This window comes from Artemia franciscana, chromosome 19, assembly GCF_032884065.1.
Source record: "Artemia franciscana chromosome 19, ASM3288406v1, whole genome shotgun sequence".
NCBI lineage: Eukaryota > Metazoa > Arthropoda > Branchiopoda > Anostraca > Artemiidae > Artemia > Artemia franciscana.
In genome coordinates, this window is record NC_088881.1 from 14,676,608 (window position 1) to 14,691,581 (window position 14,974).

Consider the following 14,974-nt stretch of genomic DNA (forward strand, 5'->3'; position numbering starts at 1 on the left):
AAACATACCCCCTTACCCAATAAAACACTTGTCCCATGAGCTGTTGGGGTTATGTCATCCCCGGAGGTATAGTTATTTGACTTTCAGGTTATTTTGAACAAGATGGCTGTGCCCAAATTTGATCAGACACCTTTGGAGGGAAGGTAACTAAAAAGAAAATGGGAAGGGGACTGGTTGACCTCCCACCACTTTTTAACGTCTTCTTCAACATGTCCTTAAAATTTGAACTTAACACACATCTAGAATAAAAAGTCCCCCTTTTCCTAATGATAGATCCACTATGTAAAAAACGGCAAATTGTATAATTTACTATCATTGTCCTGGGGGCTGATGAGACATTGCATCCCTGGAGGCATAGTAACTAAACCTTTCTATTGCTTTTAGCAAAATCACTGTTTTAAAATTTTGATCAGTGATGAGGGAAAGGAGAATCTAAAAAGAGCAAGGGAGCTGGCTCCCCGCCAATAGCTCTACAACATCCACCGAATCTTTCAACTTGATGTCCTTAGCCATTACTTAGATATTGACAATAGAGCCTTATGACAACCAGTACTGCACACAGTGTGTTTTATTATGTTCGGCATCCCTCTCCATACCTGTGGTTGGTTATGTCATCCCCGTAGGCATAGTTATTTAAGCTTTAAACTATTCTGTCAAAATGTCCATTTTAAAACTTTGATTTAATCTTTTTGGAGGTATGGTTACTAAAAACGCTATTAAGGAGGTTATAAGTCCTCTGGCTACTTTTTTCATATGAAGTGCCCCTGGGAAAAAACAAACAAATTGATTATAAATCATTCAAACCTTACGGTTTTCTGCTTTAGGCAACGTCATAGCGTTGTTTTCAGCTGAGTTTTGATAAATAAAGTGCTAGTTCTGCATAGTTGTACAAATTAAGGGCGATATCAGTAGTTAGTCTGTTTGTAATAATTTAATAGATCGTTGCCTGAAAGCGTGCTTATTATGTAATCTGACAATATACACAGCTTTCTGACCATGTAGGGTAACCAACTTTCGTTCAGCAACTTTCAGCAAAACGGGCCATGCTGTATGTGAGTCGGCAAAATTGCTTTAAACGTTATGCGATTCGGCAAAGGAGAACTGCAAAATACATGTAGTTAGAGATGTCTTCAATTTAGACCATTTGAAAGAGAGCTTTCTTTGACTCAAGATAGCGTTTGCAACTCAGTTTCGACAAAAGTGCCATATTTTTTACCTTTCCCATTACAGGCACCCACAAATATTTTCCTTTTTTTTGTTTGCAGTGTTTTATTTCTGTCGAAAAATATTAAAACTTTTTCCAGTGATCAAGGACCATACTTGATCACTGTAGCTACTATTTGTAGTCAGAGTTCAAGCTGTCAACATCTCTTTAAGTTCAAAGCTACTGTACCAGAGACATTCCGTGATTGTTGACCTTTGCATGATTAAATGGCAAAACAAAAACAATATTATTCAGAGAGCAGACTACGAGTTACATATAACTCAATTAAATGTGCCAATTGTTACTCTTGGTTCCACGCAGGGGCCGAAAAATGTACTAGGATAGATATTACCAATTGGAGTAACTCCTGAATGTACTTTGATTGCTCCACTAAATTTAAGGTAAACCTAACTTCTTCTATGGGTCTTTCTGTACCCTGTTCTGGCCTCCCTCGAACGCCTCTTACCCCAGTTAAGAGAAAAAGAATTGTTAGCGTTTTAAGTGACCTAAGCAGTCCTACTCCTTTTCGTGACCCTCTACACAGCCAGATTTCTTTCTTAACAAAAAAAAAAAACAAAAAAACTTACATCACGAGGCTGGGTTTAGTTCAATCGGTCCTACAGTTTCCCTTGCCCACCCCAGTGCCAAGGTCTCGAAGTTCTTCTCGAAGACTTAACGCACGTATCGTGCCAAGCCACTGAATGCAGCATGGATAAATCTAATCAAGCAGACAGCGTCACGGCAGTCCCCTCCTTACACCCGGATGTATACAAAAATACAAAGATACAAAAATATTGACTTTAAAAGAAAAGTTAACGGATGTGTTAATGCTTATTTCAGATTTTCTGTCAATTCACAAAAGTTATTCAAGAAGTCACCCTATAAATAATTCCATCCTAAACGAGGTAAATAACGCTTTAGACTCTCATCATCAAAAAAATGCATTGTTCTTAAGCTCAATGAATATTAATGAAAGAAGCAGAGGATTAAGTTCATCAACTTCGGCCACTACAAGTGACATAGATCTAAGTTCAGAAATTGCACCTGACCTTAGTATCACCTCTGTTCAACCTAATTATAATCCTAACCTTAAGAACATAGATGCCCAAATTCATTTTGATAGTAGGGAAGTGAATCTGACTAGTAATAATGACCTCCCCGCTAATACTCGCAAACGTGCCAATCTAATTTTGGCAGGTTTCTGCAAATTAGGAGATAAATGTGATTTTAGGCATATCTTGCTCCAAGCAAGGTGCAGGAAAAAAGTATTCCTGATAATAGTGTTTTTAAAAACTGCAAGTTTTTTAAGCAAGGAAATTGCAAATTAGGTCCAAAGTGCCCCTATAATCATGGATCTATTACCCATGACCGGAAAAAAAAAACGAAAGGAAGCTAGCCTAAGAGTTTGTTCCCGTTTTTATATAACAATTGCGACCAAACGAAGTGCTCATTATTGCACTTATGTCGTTTTTACCTCACTGGCAAGCATACTTAAGCAAAGTGTAATTTTGACCAGGTTCCTTTATGTAAGTTAGTATCAAGCAGGCGTCGTTTCGGGTGATATAACCTGCATATTTATGCCCCCTCTTCCTTTTTGCAAAAAAAAAAATTCAAGCTGGAAATAAAAGCCAAGTGCACAAACTTGGGCAGTTCCCGGTGTTACCAGTCAAAGATTCCACAAATGAAAGCCCCTTTTTAGACAGTACTACCGATCCCATTCCTCCCTTATTAAATACCCCCAGCACCTCCCTCCATATCCAATACAAAGCAACATGCCCCAGGCATCCTCTCCCCGAGATGCCCCTCCAACTCAGAAATTTACTCACGACCAGTCAAATCACCATCGTACCCAAATCTTCCCATAATCCTCTCTTACTCGTATTTCTCCCAGTCACAGACCCCCTTACATAACCTATCCACCCCATGTACCCAATATGTTGTTGACTGGTTTGGGCTTTCACCTGTCATTTGCCAAAGTATATCCGACCTCCCTCCTCCCAGGAAGTTCCCACTCCACTTCTCTTTCCCATCACCTTCTTGCCTTTCCCTCACCCTCTTTTCCTCTATCAAAAATCCTTCCAATTCGACTCCTTCTTACCCTACCTCCACGAATCCATCGTACCTACCCTGTCAACGTGACTCAGGTCTGAGACTTTTCGCATTTAATAATTGTCTTGTGATAAATTCTAATTGTTCTCACTTCCCGTCAACTGGAAACAAGTTGCACCTTCCTCATCATGCTTTGTCCATATCCTTCCTCTACCCCCTCTCGAAATTCCGAAGGGAAATTCTTCTCTTAAACTTCATCTCCAAAGCCTTATAAAATTAAGCTAAAACCCCACCCAGGAAATTCTCAAACTCATCAAGTCTCCCTGTCGAGATTCCCTAATCGTTTAGTTTTTCCTAAACTTTTAGTTACGAATGCTGAAAGTCTTAATTTTGAAAAGCTTACCGAACTCTAGGGGATTTCAGAATCAAATCTAATAGATATTATAGCTGTTACTCAAGTACAGTCCCAAGACCTAGGGTTCCTGCGCCTGACAAATTATTCAGAGTTTATTAAACTCCGTCCATTAGACCATGCATTCGGAAATAAAGATGGGGGTGTTTTGATCTTTACTAAGAGTAACCTTTACCCAAAGATTGTTCGAATCCCTAGTTTATCCGAGTATAATGAAATCCTCTGGCTAAGTATTAGACCAAAAGTACTCCGTCGTCCATTTAATATATTGCAATAGCTATTTTCTATTACCCCCCAAATCAAAATATCGATTCAAAACATAAATTTATCAAGTAATTGTAGCAAATTGCAGATTTTGTTATTTCTAAATACCCCAATGCTGGCCTTTTTTTAGTTGGCGACGCCAACGACCTTAAAATATAATAGATTCTTTTTGATCCAACCTCCTTAGGTTGGAATTATCATCTTTCGATTCTTTTATCCCCCTCCTCAAATTTGAAGCATTCTTTCTCGATAACTTATTGCACTTATAACCCCCTTCAAAATTTTTGTCTTCTTTCTTTTGGTATGTGGCTGAATACTGAAGATTGGTCTGATGTTTGTAATTTAAAAAATATTGACGAGAAAATGGCTATGCTCCGCAAAAAGCTAATTGACAAATATCAGATTTGTTTGTGAGAAAATAGATTTAAAAGGTGCTCCAGTGATAAACCCTTTATTAATCAAACTATAAAATCACTAATTAGAACCAAATTGAAGTTTTTCAAAAATCGTAAACTGGATAAGGCCAATAAACTAAGAAAGTCAATTCAAAGAAAAATTCGCAAATTGGCACAATCTTACTACAAAATTAAGGTCGAAGAATTGTTCACTACTTCCTTTATAAGCCCGTGTCTGTCCTGTTAACGAGATTACCGAGTCTGAGCGAATTCCAAAAATTTGGGAACATGGTTTCATAATCCCTTTGAAAAAAAGGAAAGCCTTGTTTTGAAGGTGTTCGTCCTATTACTCTTACTCCTATTTCCTCGAAACTTTATGAAGGGCTCCTTGCAGATTGGCTAAAGGAAAAAATCCTACCTCTTACTAACCTGAGGCAATTTGGGAACCTAAAACTTACTTCTACTTCCCATTATCTCGTTTCTCTTATTGACCCAATCGGGAAAATCCTCGAAAACCCTAATTCCTGGCTAAATTTAACTTCTATTGACCTTCAGAAAGTATTTGACCTTGTTAACCACAGTATTTAATTGAGAGGCTTGTCAGCGAGTTTGATATTGATCCCTTACTGGTGAAATTGGTTGCCTTCTTCTTAACATATAGATCGCAGTTTGTCAAATACCAAAATCATTATTCAAATCCTCTCCCTGTCCACAATGGCATACCTTATGGTACTCTCCTAGGTACCCTACTTTTTTCGGTCATGATCAATAGCCTCGCGACGGAATTTCCTGACCGATGGAAATTTGTTGATGACCTAACGGTTGTTGAAACTTTCTTTCAGAAATTAAATAAGCGATCCTATGAGTATCCTCAATGGAATTGAAGGTGAGACCTTGGAGTTAGACATGACAGTAAACCCCTCTAAGTCCATGATAATGCCGATTTGTTTCCTCAAATCCTCGCTCTGTTTACTTAATCCTATCAATCCTGAAATTTCTGTGTCCTCGTCTAAACTACTTGGCATCATAATTTCGTCAAATTTAAAGTGGGATATTCACGTTAAAGACATCATCCATAGAGCTAATGTGTCTACCGCACTCTTTAAGGTCCTAAATAAATTCAGTGTCCCCCCTTCCCACTTCATAAGGATTTACACGTCTGTTGTCCGCCCGCATCTCGAATACGCTTGTCCAGTTTGGCACCCTGGTATCTCTCGCGAAGAATCGGAAAAAAATGAATCAACCCAAAAAAGAGCCTTGCGAATAATTTTCAAAGAAGTGCCATACTCTCTGCTCCCCCCCCCCAACAAGAAAAAACTAGTCTGGAACTTCTTGAACGAAGGAGGGTTTTGTTGTGCCACCGTTTTGCAAAAAATGCAATAACCACCCCCCTGACGGGAATTAGTTTCCCCAAACGTCACTCCCCATCGAGATTATGGCCGACTCGAGCTGCTTCTGAGCCCATCCCTATTTTGTCCCTCATTCGCTGTGTTACTTCCAGATATGAAAATACTTTTGTCCCCATCATCACTGAAAAAATGAATAAAATATCCCACTAGTTTCTGTCTTTTTTTTATTGGCTGATGGTGCTGCCCAGATTATTGCACTTATTTGCGTGTCCCCCCCTTGTTTTTTAGTCTCCCGTTAATTTAGTTTTATTTTAATGTCGTTCTTTTTTGTATTTATTCACTTATTTTTGTCCCCCCTTTTTTGGCCAGTTTGTCTTTTTAGCTCTTTTATTGACTGTATACTTAATTGTACTTTTGGCTGGAATCAGGTGTTTCCACCTCGCCCGGCATCCAGGATCCTTGTGACCTCTTTGGACCAGGTTTCACGATCTGCTCCCAATTGCTCTGCGAAAGGGAGCCACTGGACCGACCATCTATGTCCAAAGTTCTTAACGCCACCAATGGGATCCAGGTCAGACTTGATCAGGATCCACCAATTCTTCTTTTGCCCTCCTTGATGCCTCTTCCAAGAGTCGTTGGGCTCAGCTAGAAGGATTCGACGGGGTAGGTATTCTGGTGGTCTCCGTAGGACGTGACCGAGCCATTCTAAGCGGCGCACTCCGAGAAACTCAGGCGTTGGTTCTAAACAATCATCATTTGTAGTATCTGCAACTGCAAAGTTTGTTTTCTGGGCCTTCCAACAGGCATTATGTTATATAAATAGTTTGTGTTTTGAAGACACAACAATCTTATTTATGTTATTATGCATGACATCATACAAGAAAATGCTTATGTGATGTCATAAGATATGGTTACATGATGCACTAGCATAGTACATGACGTCATTTGGCAAATATTCATGTCTAAAGAGTGAATATTTATACCTACTTTTTAACCCTCTACTAATGCATAGATATAATTATTAAATTATGTTAATTATTACTCTAAATAATGCATAGATGTAATTATTAGTTTTTGAATAAGTCAATTTTTTAAATATTCTAGTTAACTCCTTTCACTTGAGATGAATAAGGAAAAAAAAAGAGAACCCTATGGCTACCCATTGGTAGCTTTCAAAAAATAAAATTTTTTGGCTTATTTTTATCGGAAAATGCCTTTTTTGATATTTTTGTAAAAAAAATGGCCCTTCCTTTCGTTTAAAAAAGTATATTTTGCTCCTTTCTTCATATTCATGATTTGTAGCAATCTGGGAGGGGAGACAGGCCTAGGCTCTTTTCCTCAAGACTTGTGGTTTGCTCTATGCTAGGTTCTAGCTGCTGTTGCAACCATGTCACAAAACGTGTTTTCTGAATATTTATGATTTCACTCTTTGAGACACACTGACAAAGTCTCAAGAAGTTTCCAGTATGTTATTTTGGCGTAGGGTCCTATGTAGCTTTGGAAACTGTGGTTTTAGGCTGATTTGCGTTTTAAGGTTGTTTTTTGCTTTGAAATATACTAGGGGTAATTGTAAATCCATAAAAAGAGATATCCCTTATGTGAAGGTTCAAAGTATTGCAAATAATTTGTTTTGCCATTTGGTTTGTTTCAGAGGAAGCAACTGACAGTTCTTTGCCATCTGAAGACTGGGCCAAAAATATAGAAGTTTGCGATTTGATCAATGCCAAAGAGGATGGTCCTAAAGATGCAATTCGTGCCATTAAAAAGCGCTTGCAACAGAATGCTGGGAGAAATAATAATGCTGTCTTGTTAACTCTCACGGTTTGCTATTTTGTTTCATTTCCGTTTGCTCAATTTAAGTTCATTGGTTAATTCCTGTTTGTATTTATTAACATATATACATATACATACATGTATATTCTTTTGTCATTATGAAAGACATATCGCCGAACCTTTGTTGCTTTTAATTGTTCAGATTGTGGGACAAAGACTTCTTTTTCTTCCAACGATTTATCTAGTCCAGGTTTTTGATTTTTCAAAGGTATGGCAGGCATTGATGACCTTAACCGTGTCAAAATCCAAAACCTAATAATCATCGCTAACATTTTCAATTTGTTTGTTTCGTTTTACCTTGTTTTGTTTTTCGTCATTATGATATGCATATAACAAACATATGGTAGGTATTGACAACCTTATCCGTGTCAAAATCCCAAACTTAATCGTCATTGCTATCATTTTCAATTTACATATATATATATATATATATATATATATATATATATATATATATATATATATATATATATATATATATATACTAGCTGTTGGGGTGGCGCTTCGCGCCACCCCAACACCTAGTTGGTGGGGGCGCTTCGCGCCCCCCCCCCCAAGCCCCCCCGCGCGCGTAAGTCGTTACGCGCCATATTAGTTACGCGCCATTGTAGTTGTGTCCCTATGTCCCACCTGTGAATATAGATATATATATATATATATATATATATATATATATATATATATATATATATATATATATATATATATATATATATATATATATATATATATATATGTTTTTAACTACGTAAAACTTGCGAATATACAACATTCTTTGCTGTCCCATTGTCTGTGCATATAAATAGATTGTCAGGTTTACCGACTCTTGAACATGCAACATATAATGGTCCATGGGAAAACAATCCGTATTCAGATCTATACCTCATGATTCTAATGATTGCCCTTGAGCTTTGTTGATGGTGATTGCTAATCGACCATTCCCTGAGTCGCCATCGTCATTTATATATCCCCCTGTGCACCCCGGCGTCCCCTTTGTAGTTATGTCCCTGTGTCCCGGTCGTCATTTATATTCCCTGTGTCCCGGTCGTCATTTGTGTCCCGGTGTCCCAGTCTGTGATTTCTCTTTGAGCGTCTTGGGCGTCATTTATATTCCTTGTGTCCCGGTCGTCATTTATATCCCCCTGTGCCCCCGGCGTCCCCGTTGTAGTTGTGTCATTTATATTCCCTGTGTCACGGTCGTCATCCCGGTATACATTCGTTTTTGAATTGGTATATGATGAAATAAATTTTTAATTTTTTCCCTTTTTTTCCTTTTAGTTTTTTTTTGTATTGGTTTTGATCTTTTTTTAGGTTTTTTAGTTTCTTTCTTTTTCTTTTTAGTTTTTTTTTGAAGTTTTTATCTTTTTAGTTTTTTTACTTTTATTTATATTTTTTTAGTTTTCTTTTTCTCCTTTATTTTTCAGTTTTTTTCCTTTTTTAGTTTTTTTTTCTTTTTTAGTTCTTTTAGTTTTTACCTTTTTAGTTTTTTTTAGTTTTTTAGATTAAATTTTTTTTTAGTTTTTCACCTTTTTTCTTTTTAGTTTTTTATTGGTTTTTACCTTTTTTTTGGCTTTTTTATTTTTTTTTCGTTTTTTCTTTTTACTTTATTTTTAGTTTTTATTTTTTTTTATGTTTATTTTTAATTTTATTAGTTTTCTTTTTCTCTTCTATTTTTCAGTTTTTTCCTTTTTTTTAGTTTTTTTTTAGTTTTTAGTTTTTTCCTTTTTTTAAGTTTCTTTAGTTTTTTTAGTTTTTCGGCTGTTTTATTTTTTTATTAGTTTTTATTTTTTTTTGTAGTTTTTGCCTTTTTTTAGTTTTTTCAGTTTTTTTTTTAGTTTTTAGTTTTTTACCTTTTTTAGCCTAACCAGGATTTGAACCTGGGAACTTCATTCTCCGTTCTGACACCCTCTCTCACCGAGTGACTACTCCAGCATGTTCATTTTGGTGTTTTAAATGGTATATTATTAACCAAATTAATGTGTTTTACAATATACTAAGCATCGTCATAACAAAAATGACGACAACTAATTTCATGACGTCAGCCGACACAGAAACATGACGTCACCTGATCCACGATCTACAGATCCACAGACAACTTATTTTTATATATATAGATATATATATATATATATATATATATATATATATATATATATATATATATATATATATGTGTGTGTGTTATTAACTACGTAAAACTTGCGAATATACAACATTCTTCGCTGTCCCATTGTCTGTGGATATAAATAGATTGTCAGGTTTACCGACTCTTGAACATGTAACATATAATTGTCCATGGGAAAAGCAATCCGCATTCAGATCTCTACCTCATGATTCTAATGATTGCCCTTGAGCTTTGTTGATGGTGATTGCTAATCGAACATTCCCTGTGTCCCTATCGTCATTTATATAAAAAATGAAAAATATCCCCCTGTGCCCCTCAGCGTCCCCGTTGTAGTTGTGTCCCTGTGTCCCGGTCTTCATTTATATTCCCTTTGTCGCGGTTGTCATTTGTGTCCCGGTGTCCCAGTCTGTAATTTCTCTTTGAGTGTCCCGGTCGTCATTTATATTCCCTGTGTCCCGGTGTCCCGGTCGTCATTTGTGTCCCAGTGTCCCGGTCTATATATACATTTGTTTTTGAATTGGTATATGATGAAATAAATTTTTTGTTTTTTCTTTTTTTTTCTTTTTAGTTTTTTTGGTTTTACCTTTTTTCTAGCTTTTTTACTTTTTTTCTTTTTTCTTTTTAGTTTTTTTTTAGTTTTTACCTTTTTTCAGTTTTTTTTATTTTTATTTATATATTCCTTTTCCTTTTCTCCTTTATTTTTCAGTTTTTTCCTTTTTTAGTTTTTTTCTTTTTTAGTTCTTAGTTTTTTAGTTTTTTACCTTTTCTTTTTAGTTTTTTAGTTTTTTTAGTTTTTTTATTAGTTTTTAGTTTTTTTGGTAGTTTTTACATTTTTTTTTAGTTTTTTTCTTTTTTAGTTTTTAGTTTTGTACCTTTTTTAATTTTTTTGTTTTTTAGCTTTTTTTGTAGTTTTTACCTTTTTTAGTTTTTTTCTTCTTTTGTATTAATGCTAGAGACAAGGTTCGAACCTGGAACCTCTTGAACCTAGAACCTGGAACATAACGCCTTATCAACTCAGCTACATCGGCATGAATACATTCGTTTTTGAATTGGTATATGATGAAATAATTCAGACAAACACGGACGTCACTCGACTGAAAGACAGACAACTTATATATATATATATATATATATATATATATATATATATATATATATATATATATATATATATATATATATATATATATATATATATATATATACTAGCTGTTGGGGTGGCGCTTCGCGCCACCCCAACACCTAGTTGGTGGGGGCGCTTCGCGCCCCCCCCCCCCCCCAGCCCCCCCGCGCGCGTAAGTCGTTACGCGCCATAATAGTTACGCGCCATTGTAGTTGTGTCCCTATGTCCCACCTGTGAATATAGATATATATATATATATATATATATATATATATATATATATATATATATATATATATATATATATATATATATATATATATATATATATATATATATATATATATATATATATATATATATATATATATATATATATATATATATATATATATATATATATATATGGTTTTAACTACGTAAAACTTGCGAATATACAACATTCTTTGCTGTCCCATTGTCTTTGCATATAAATAGAATGTCAGGTTTACCGACTCTTGAACATGCAACATATAATGGTCCATGGGAAAACAATCTGTATTCAGATCTATACCTCATGATTCTAATGATTGCCCTTGAGCTTTGTTGATGGTGATTGCTAATCGACCATTCCCTGTCCCGGTGTCCCGGTCGTCATTTATATCCCCCTGTTTCCCCCGGTGTCCCCGTTGTAGTTGTGTCCCTGTGTCCCGGTCGTCATTTATATTCCCTGTGTCCCGGTCGTCATTTGTATCCCGGTGTCCCGGTCTGTATATACATTCGTTTTTTAGTTTTGTTTTTCTCCTTTATTTTTTTCCTTTTTTTTTTCTTTTTTAGTTTATTTAGATTTTTAGATTTTTTAGTTTTTTTATTAGTTTTTAGTTTTTTTTTCTTTTTAGTTTTTTTGTAGTTTTTACCTTCTTTTTAGTTTTGTTAATTTTTTTTTTACTTATGTCCTGGTCGTCATTTATACTCCCTGTGTCCCGGTGCTTTGTTGATTGCTAATCGAACATTCCTTTTGTCCTGGTCGCTTTCTCTTTGAGTGTCGTCATTTATTTTTTTCTTTTTTAGTTCTTTTAGTTTTTACCTTTTTTAGTTTTTATTAGTTTTTAGATGAAATTTTTTTTTAGGTATTCCTTTTTTTCTTTTTAGTTTTTTATTGGTTTTTACCTTTATTTTAGCTTATTTTCAGTTTTTTCCTTTTTTTAGTTTTTTTAGTTTTTTACCTTTTTTTAGTTTTTTTAGTTTTTTTAGTTTTTTAGCTTTTTTACTTTTTTTATTAGTTTTTAGTTTTTTTTGTAGTTTTTGCCTTTTTTTAGTTTTTTCAGTTTTTTTTTTAGTTTTTTATTGGTTTTTACCTTTATTTTAGCTTATTTTTCAGTTTTTTCCTTTTTTTTAGTTTTTTTTTAGTTTTTAGTTTTTTTAGTTTTTTACCTTTTTTTAGTTTTTTTAGTTTTTTTTAGTTTTTTAGCTTTTTTATTTTTTTTATTAGTTTTTAGTTTTTTTTGTAGTTTTTGCCTTTTTTTAGTTTTTTTAGTTTTTTAGCTTTTTTATTAGTTTTTATTTTTTTTTGTAGTTTTTGCCTTTTTTTAGTTTTTTTAGTTTTTTAGCTTTTTTATTTTTTTTATTAGTTTTTAGTTTTTTTTGTAGTTAGTTTTTTTAGTTTTTTACCTTTTTTTTAGTTTTTTTAGTTTTTTAGTTTTTTAGCTTTTTTATTTTTTTTATTAGTTTTTAGTTTTTTTTGTAGTTTTTGCCTTTTTTTAGTTTTTTTTAGTTTTTTAGCTTTTTTATTAGTTTTTAGTTTTTTTTGTAGTTTTTGCCTTTTTTTAGTTTTTTTAGTTTTTTAGCTTTTTTATTTTTTTTATTAGTTTTTAGTTTTTTTTTGTAGTTTTTGCCTTTTTTTAGTTTTTTCAGTTTTGAAGTCACCTGATCCAGTTTTTTCAGGTGACGTCACCTGATCCATCCACAGATCCACACACAGACAACTTATTTTTATATATATAGATATATATATATATATATATATATATATATATATATATATATATATATATATATATATATATATATATATATATATATATATATATATATATATATATATATATATATATATATATTTATATATATATATATATATATATATATATATATATATATATATATATATATATATATATATATATATATATATATATATGACATGAATAATTTCGACTGAGGAGACTTAGTTTTATCTTATAATATTCTAATTTAATTATCTAAATCCACCTGTTTGTTTAATTTTTAAATCAACACAACAAATAGGAAGTGCTAGCTTGTTGGTGCACAACGTAAAAACAATAAAAAAGAAGCTACAGAAAAAATAACATAAAAACAAAACAAGGAAAGCTTACAAAACACATTTATGCGTAAAGTTAAGTATATGAGCTTCCAGATTTTGAATTTTTACTGGGATTTATGAAACCACTAACCGCCAAGTCGGTTCTTCAAGTTTTGGAATGATCAGAAATTTGGATTTCTCTTCATGGTAACTCTTCTAGGGAACATGTCTTGTTGAAGAATATGGAATTTAGTTTTTTGGAATATAGTTAAAATTATTCAGTAATCAGTAAAAGTGTTCCTAGAATTTCAAAGAGATGAATTTACCTTCTACTGGATCCACTGACCTCGCAAATATGTGAAGAAGAAGATGTCTGAAATAACATTTAGTGAAATCACATATTTAATTACATTCATTCTGAACGAGACACTGCAAAGATCTAGAATCTCATAGATGTATGAATACAAGGCCGTATCCAGGGGGAGGGGTTTGAGCCCCCACCCCCGAAATGTTTGTCTGACTGTGTAAAAATGTAACAAAATGTAACAAAATGGATATAAACAATTTTTTATGCGTTTTTGAGGGTTTTTGTTTACTCTCCCCGAAAAAAATTCTTGTGTAAAACACCCCCGAACAAAAAAATCTTGAATATAGCTCTGTGTGAATATCAAGCACAGCTTCATCTAATTTTTCAGACTCGCTTAAATGCAGACTGATAAAACTTTGTAGGCAACACTTTATCAAGACATGTCATTTGCTATGAAACACAAAAAGCAGTTATTGCATCTCCCCCAGTCTCTTCCTCTTCCTCTTGTAAAAATGTGAGGCATAGTGAAAATTGTATATGCAGACGTTTTTTTCAACTTTTTCATTCTATATTTTACTAAGCTCTGGCTGTTTTCTAAGAAATTACAAGTTAAGTTCTTAAGTTAATGAATACTGCAATGCTTTTCCAGTATATTCATTAGGAAAGTTTACCATCTGGGATAACTAATGTCAAGTAAGGTGCCTAAATGAGGACTTCTTTTTCAAACTCTTGAACTTCCTTACTTTAAGCGAAAGTTTTCATAAGTCATATTGGATATATGAAACTCCCTACATCCTTTCCTCAGTTAGAGGAGTTTGATTCCTATGCCTATCTTTATCAAGAAAGGTTTTTTATTTTATTTTTATTTTCGGGCCTTTTTATTTGTATACGTTTTTGTGGGTTTTTTTTATATATTTAATTTGTTATTCTGCTGATAATTTTTTTTTGAATATATAAGATAGATACACCGTAGGTTATTATGTTTAACTTTACCAAATGTCGTAGCAAGCCCTATTCTAACAACAGTTTTTCTTATCTGAAGAGAGACTTTGTGTGCCCTCCTCCTCCTTATCCCAGTGAATCTTCGGCAGTAGTGCTTGGTGTCAAGTTTAGCATCGACTGCTCTTTCAGCCTTCATGTCGATACAATTATCAAAAAGGCAAATAGTGTGATGCGGACACATACTAATGCGTCGATTTGGTTTCTCAGTGACACAACTAAGGATAGCCTATCTCACTTACATTCGACCAATTTTAGAGTATGCATGTCCTGTATGGGGCCCACAAGTCAATAACACTATTTACCTAAGTGACTAGCTTGAGTCAATACAGAAAGAGCAGTCAAAGTAATATTGTGCGATGCTTTTACCGAATATAAGTTAGCATTATCCACTTTTCAAATTCCCTCTCTTCAAGAGCGTCGTCTCAGTTTGATCCTTGAATTTAGCCAATATCTTCTCAGAAGTGATAAATACAGATCGATACTACCACCAGTTTTAGTGAAACGTCGAAGAAAATTGGCAGATTAGCAGCACCTCCTTCACGCACAAATCGTTTTTCCAACTCATTCGTCCCTTTCTTTGTATCAAAGTATAACAATTGTTGATTTTAT

The 14,974-nt window shown here is 33.8% G+C and overlaps 1 protein-coding gene across 4 annotated transcripts in view; it reads left to right on the forward strand.

Moving 5' to 3' along the window:
• LOC136039318 (TOM1-like protein 2) overlaps positions 1-14,974 on the forward strand; it is a 78,221-nt gene that overhangs the window by 13,154 nt on the left and 50,093 nt on the right. For all 4 annotated transcript variants that reach the window (XM_065722937.1, XM_065722936.1, XM_065722938.1 and 1 more), the window contains exon 2: positions 7,325-7,494. In XM_065722937.1, the coding sequence (XP_065579009.1) occupies positions 7,325-7,494 (170 nt within the window). The remainder of the gene's footprint in view (positions 1-7,324; positions 7,495-14,974) is intronic.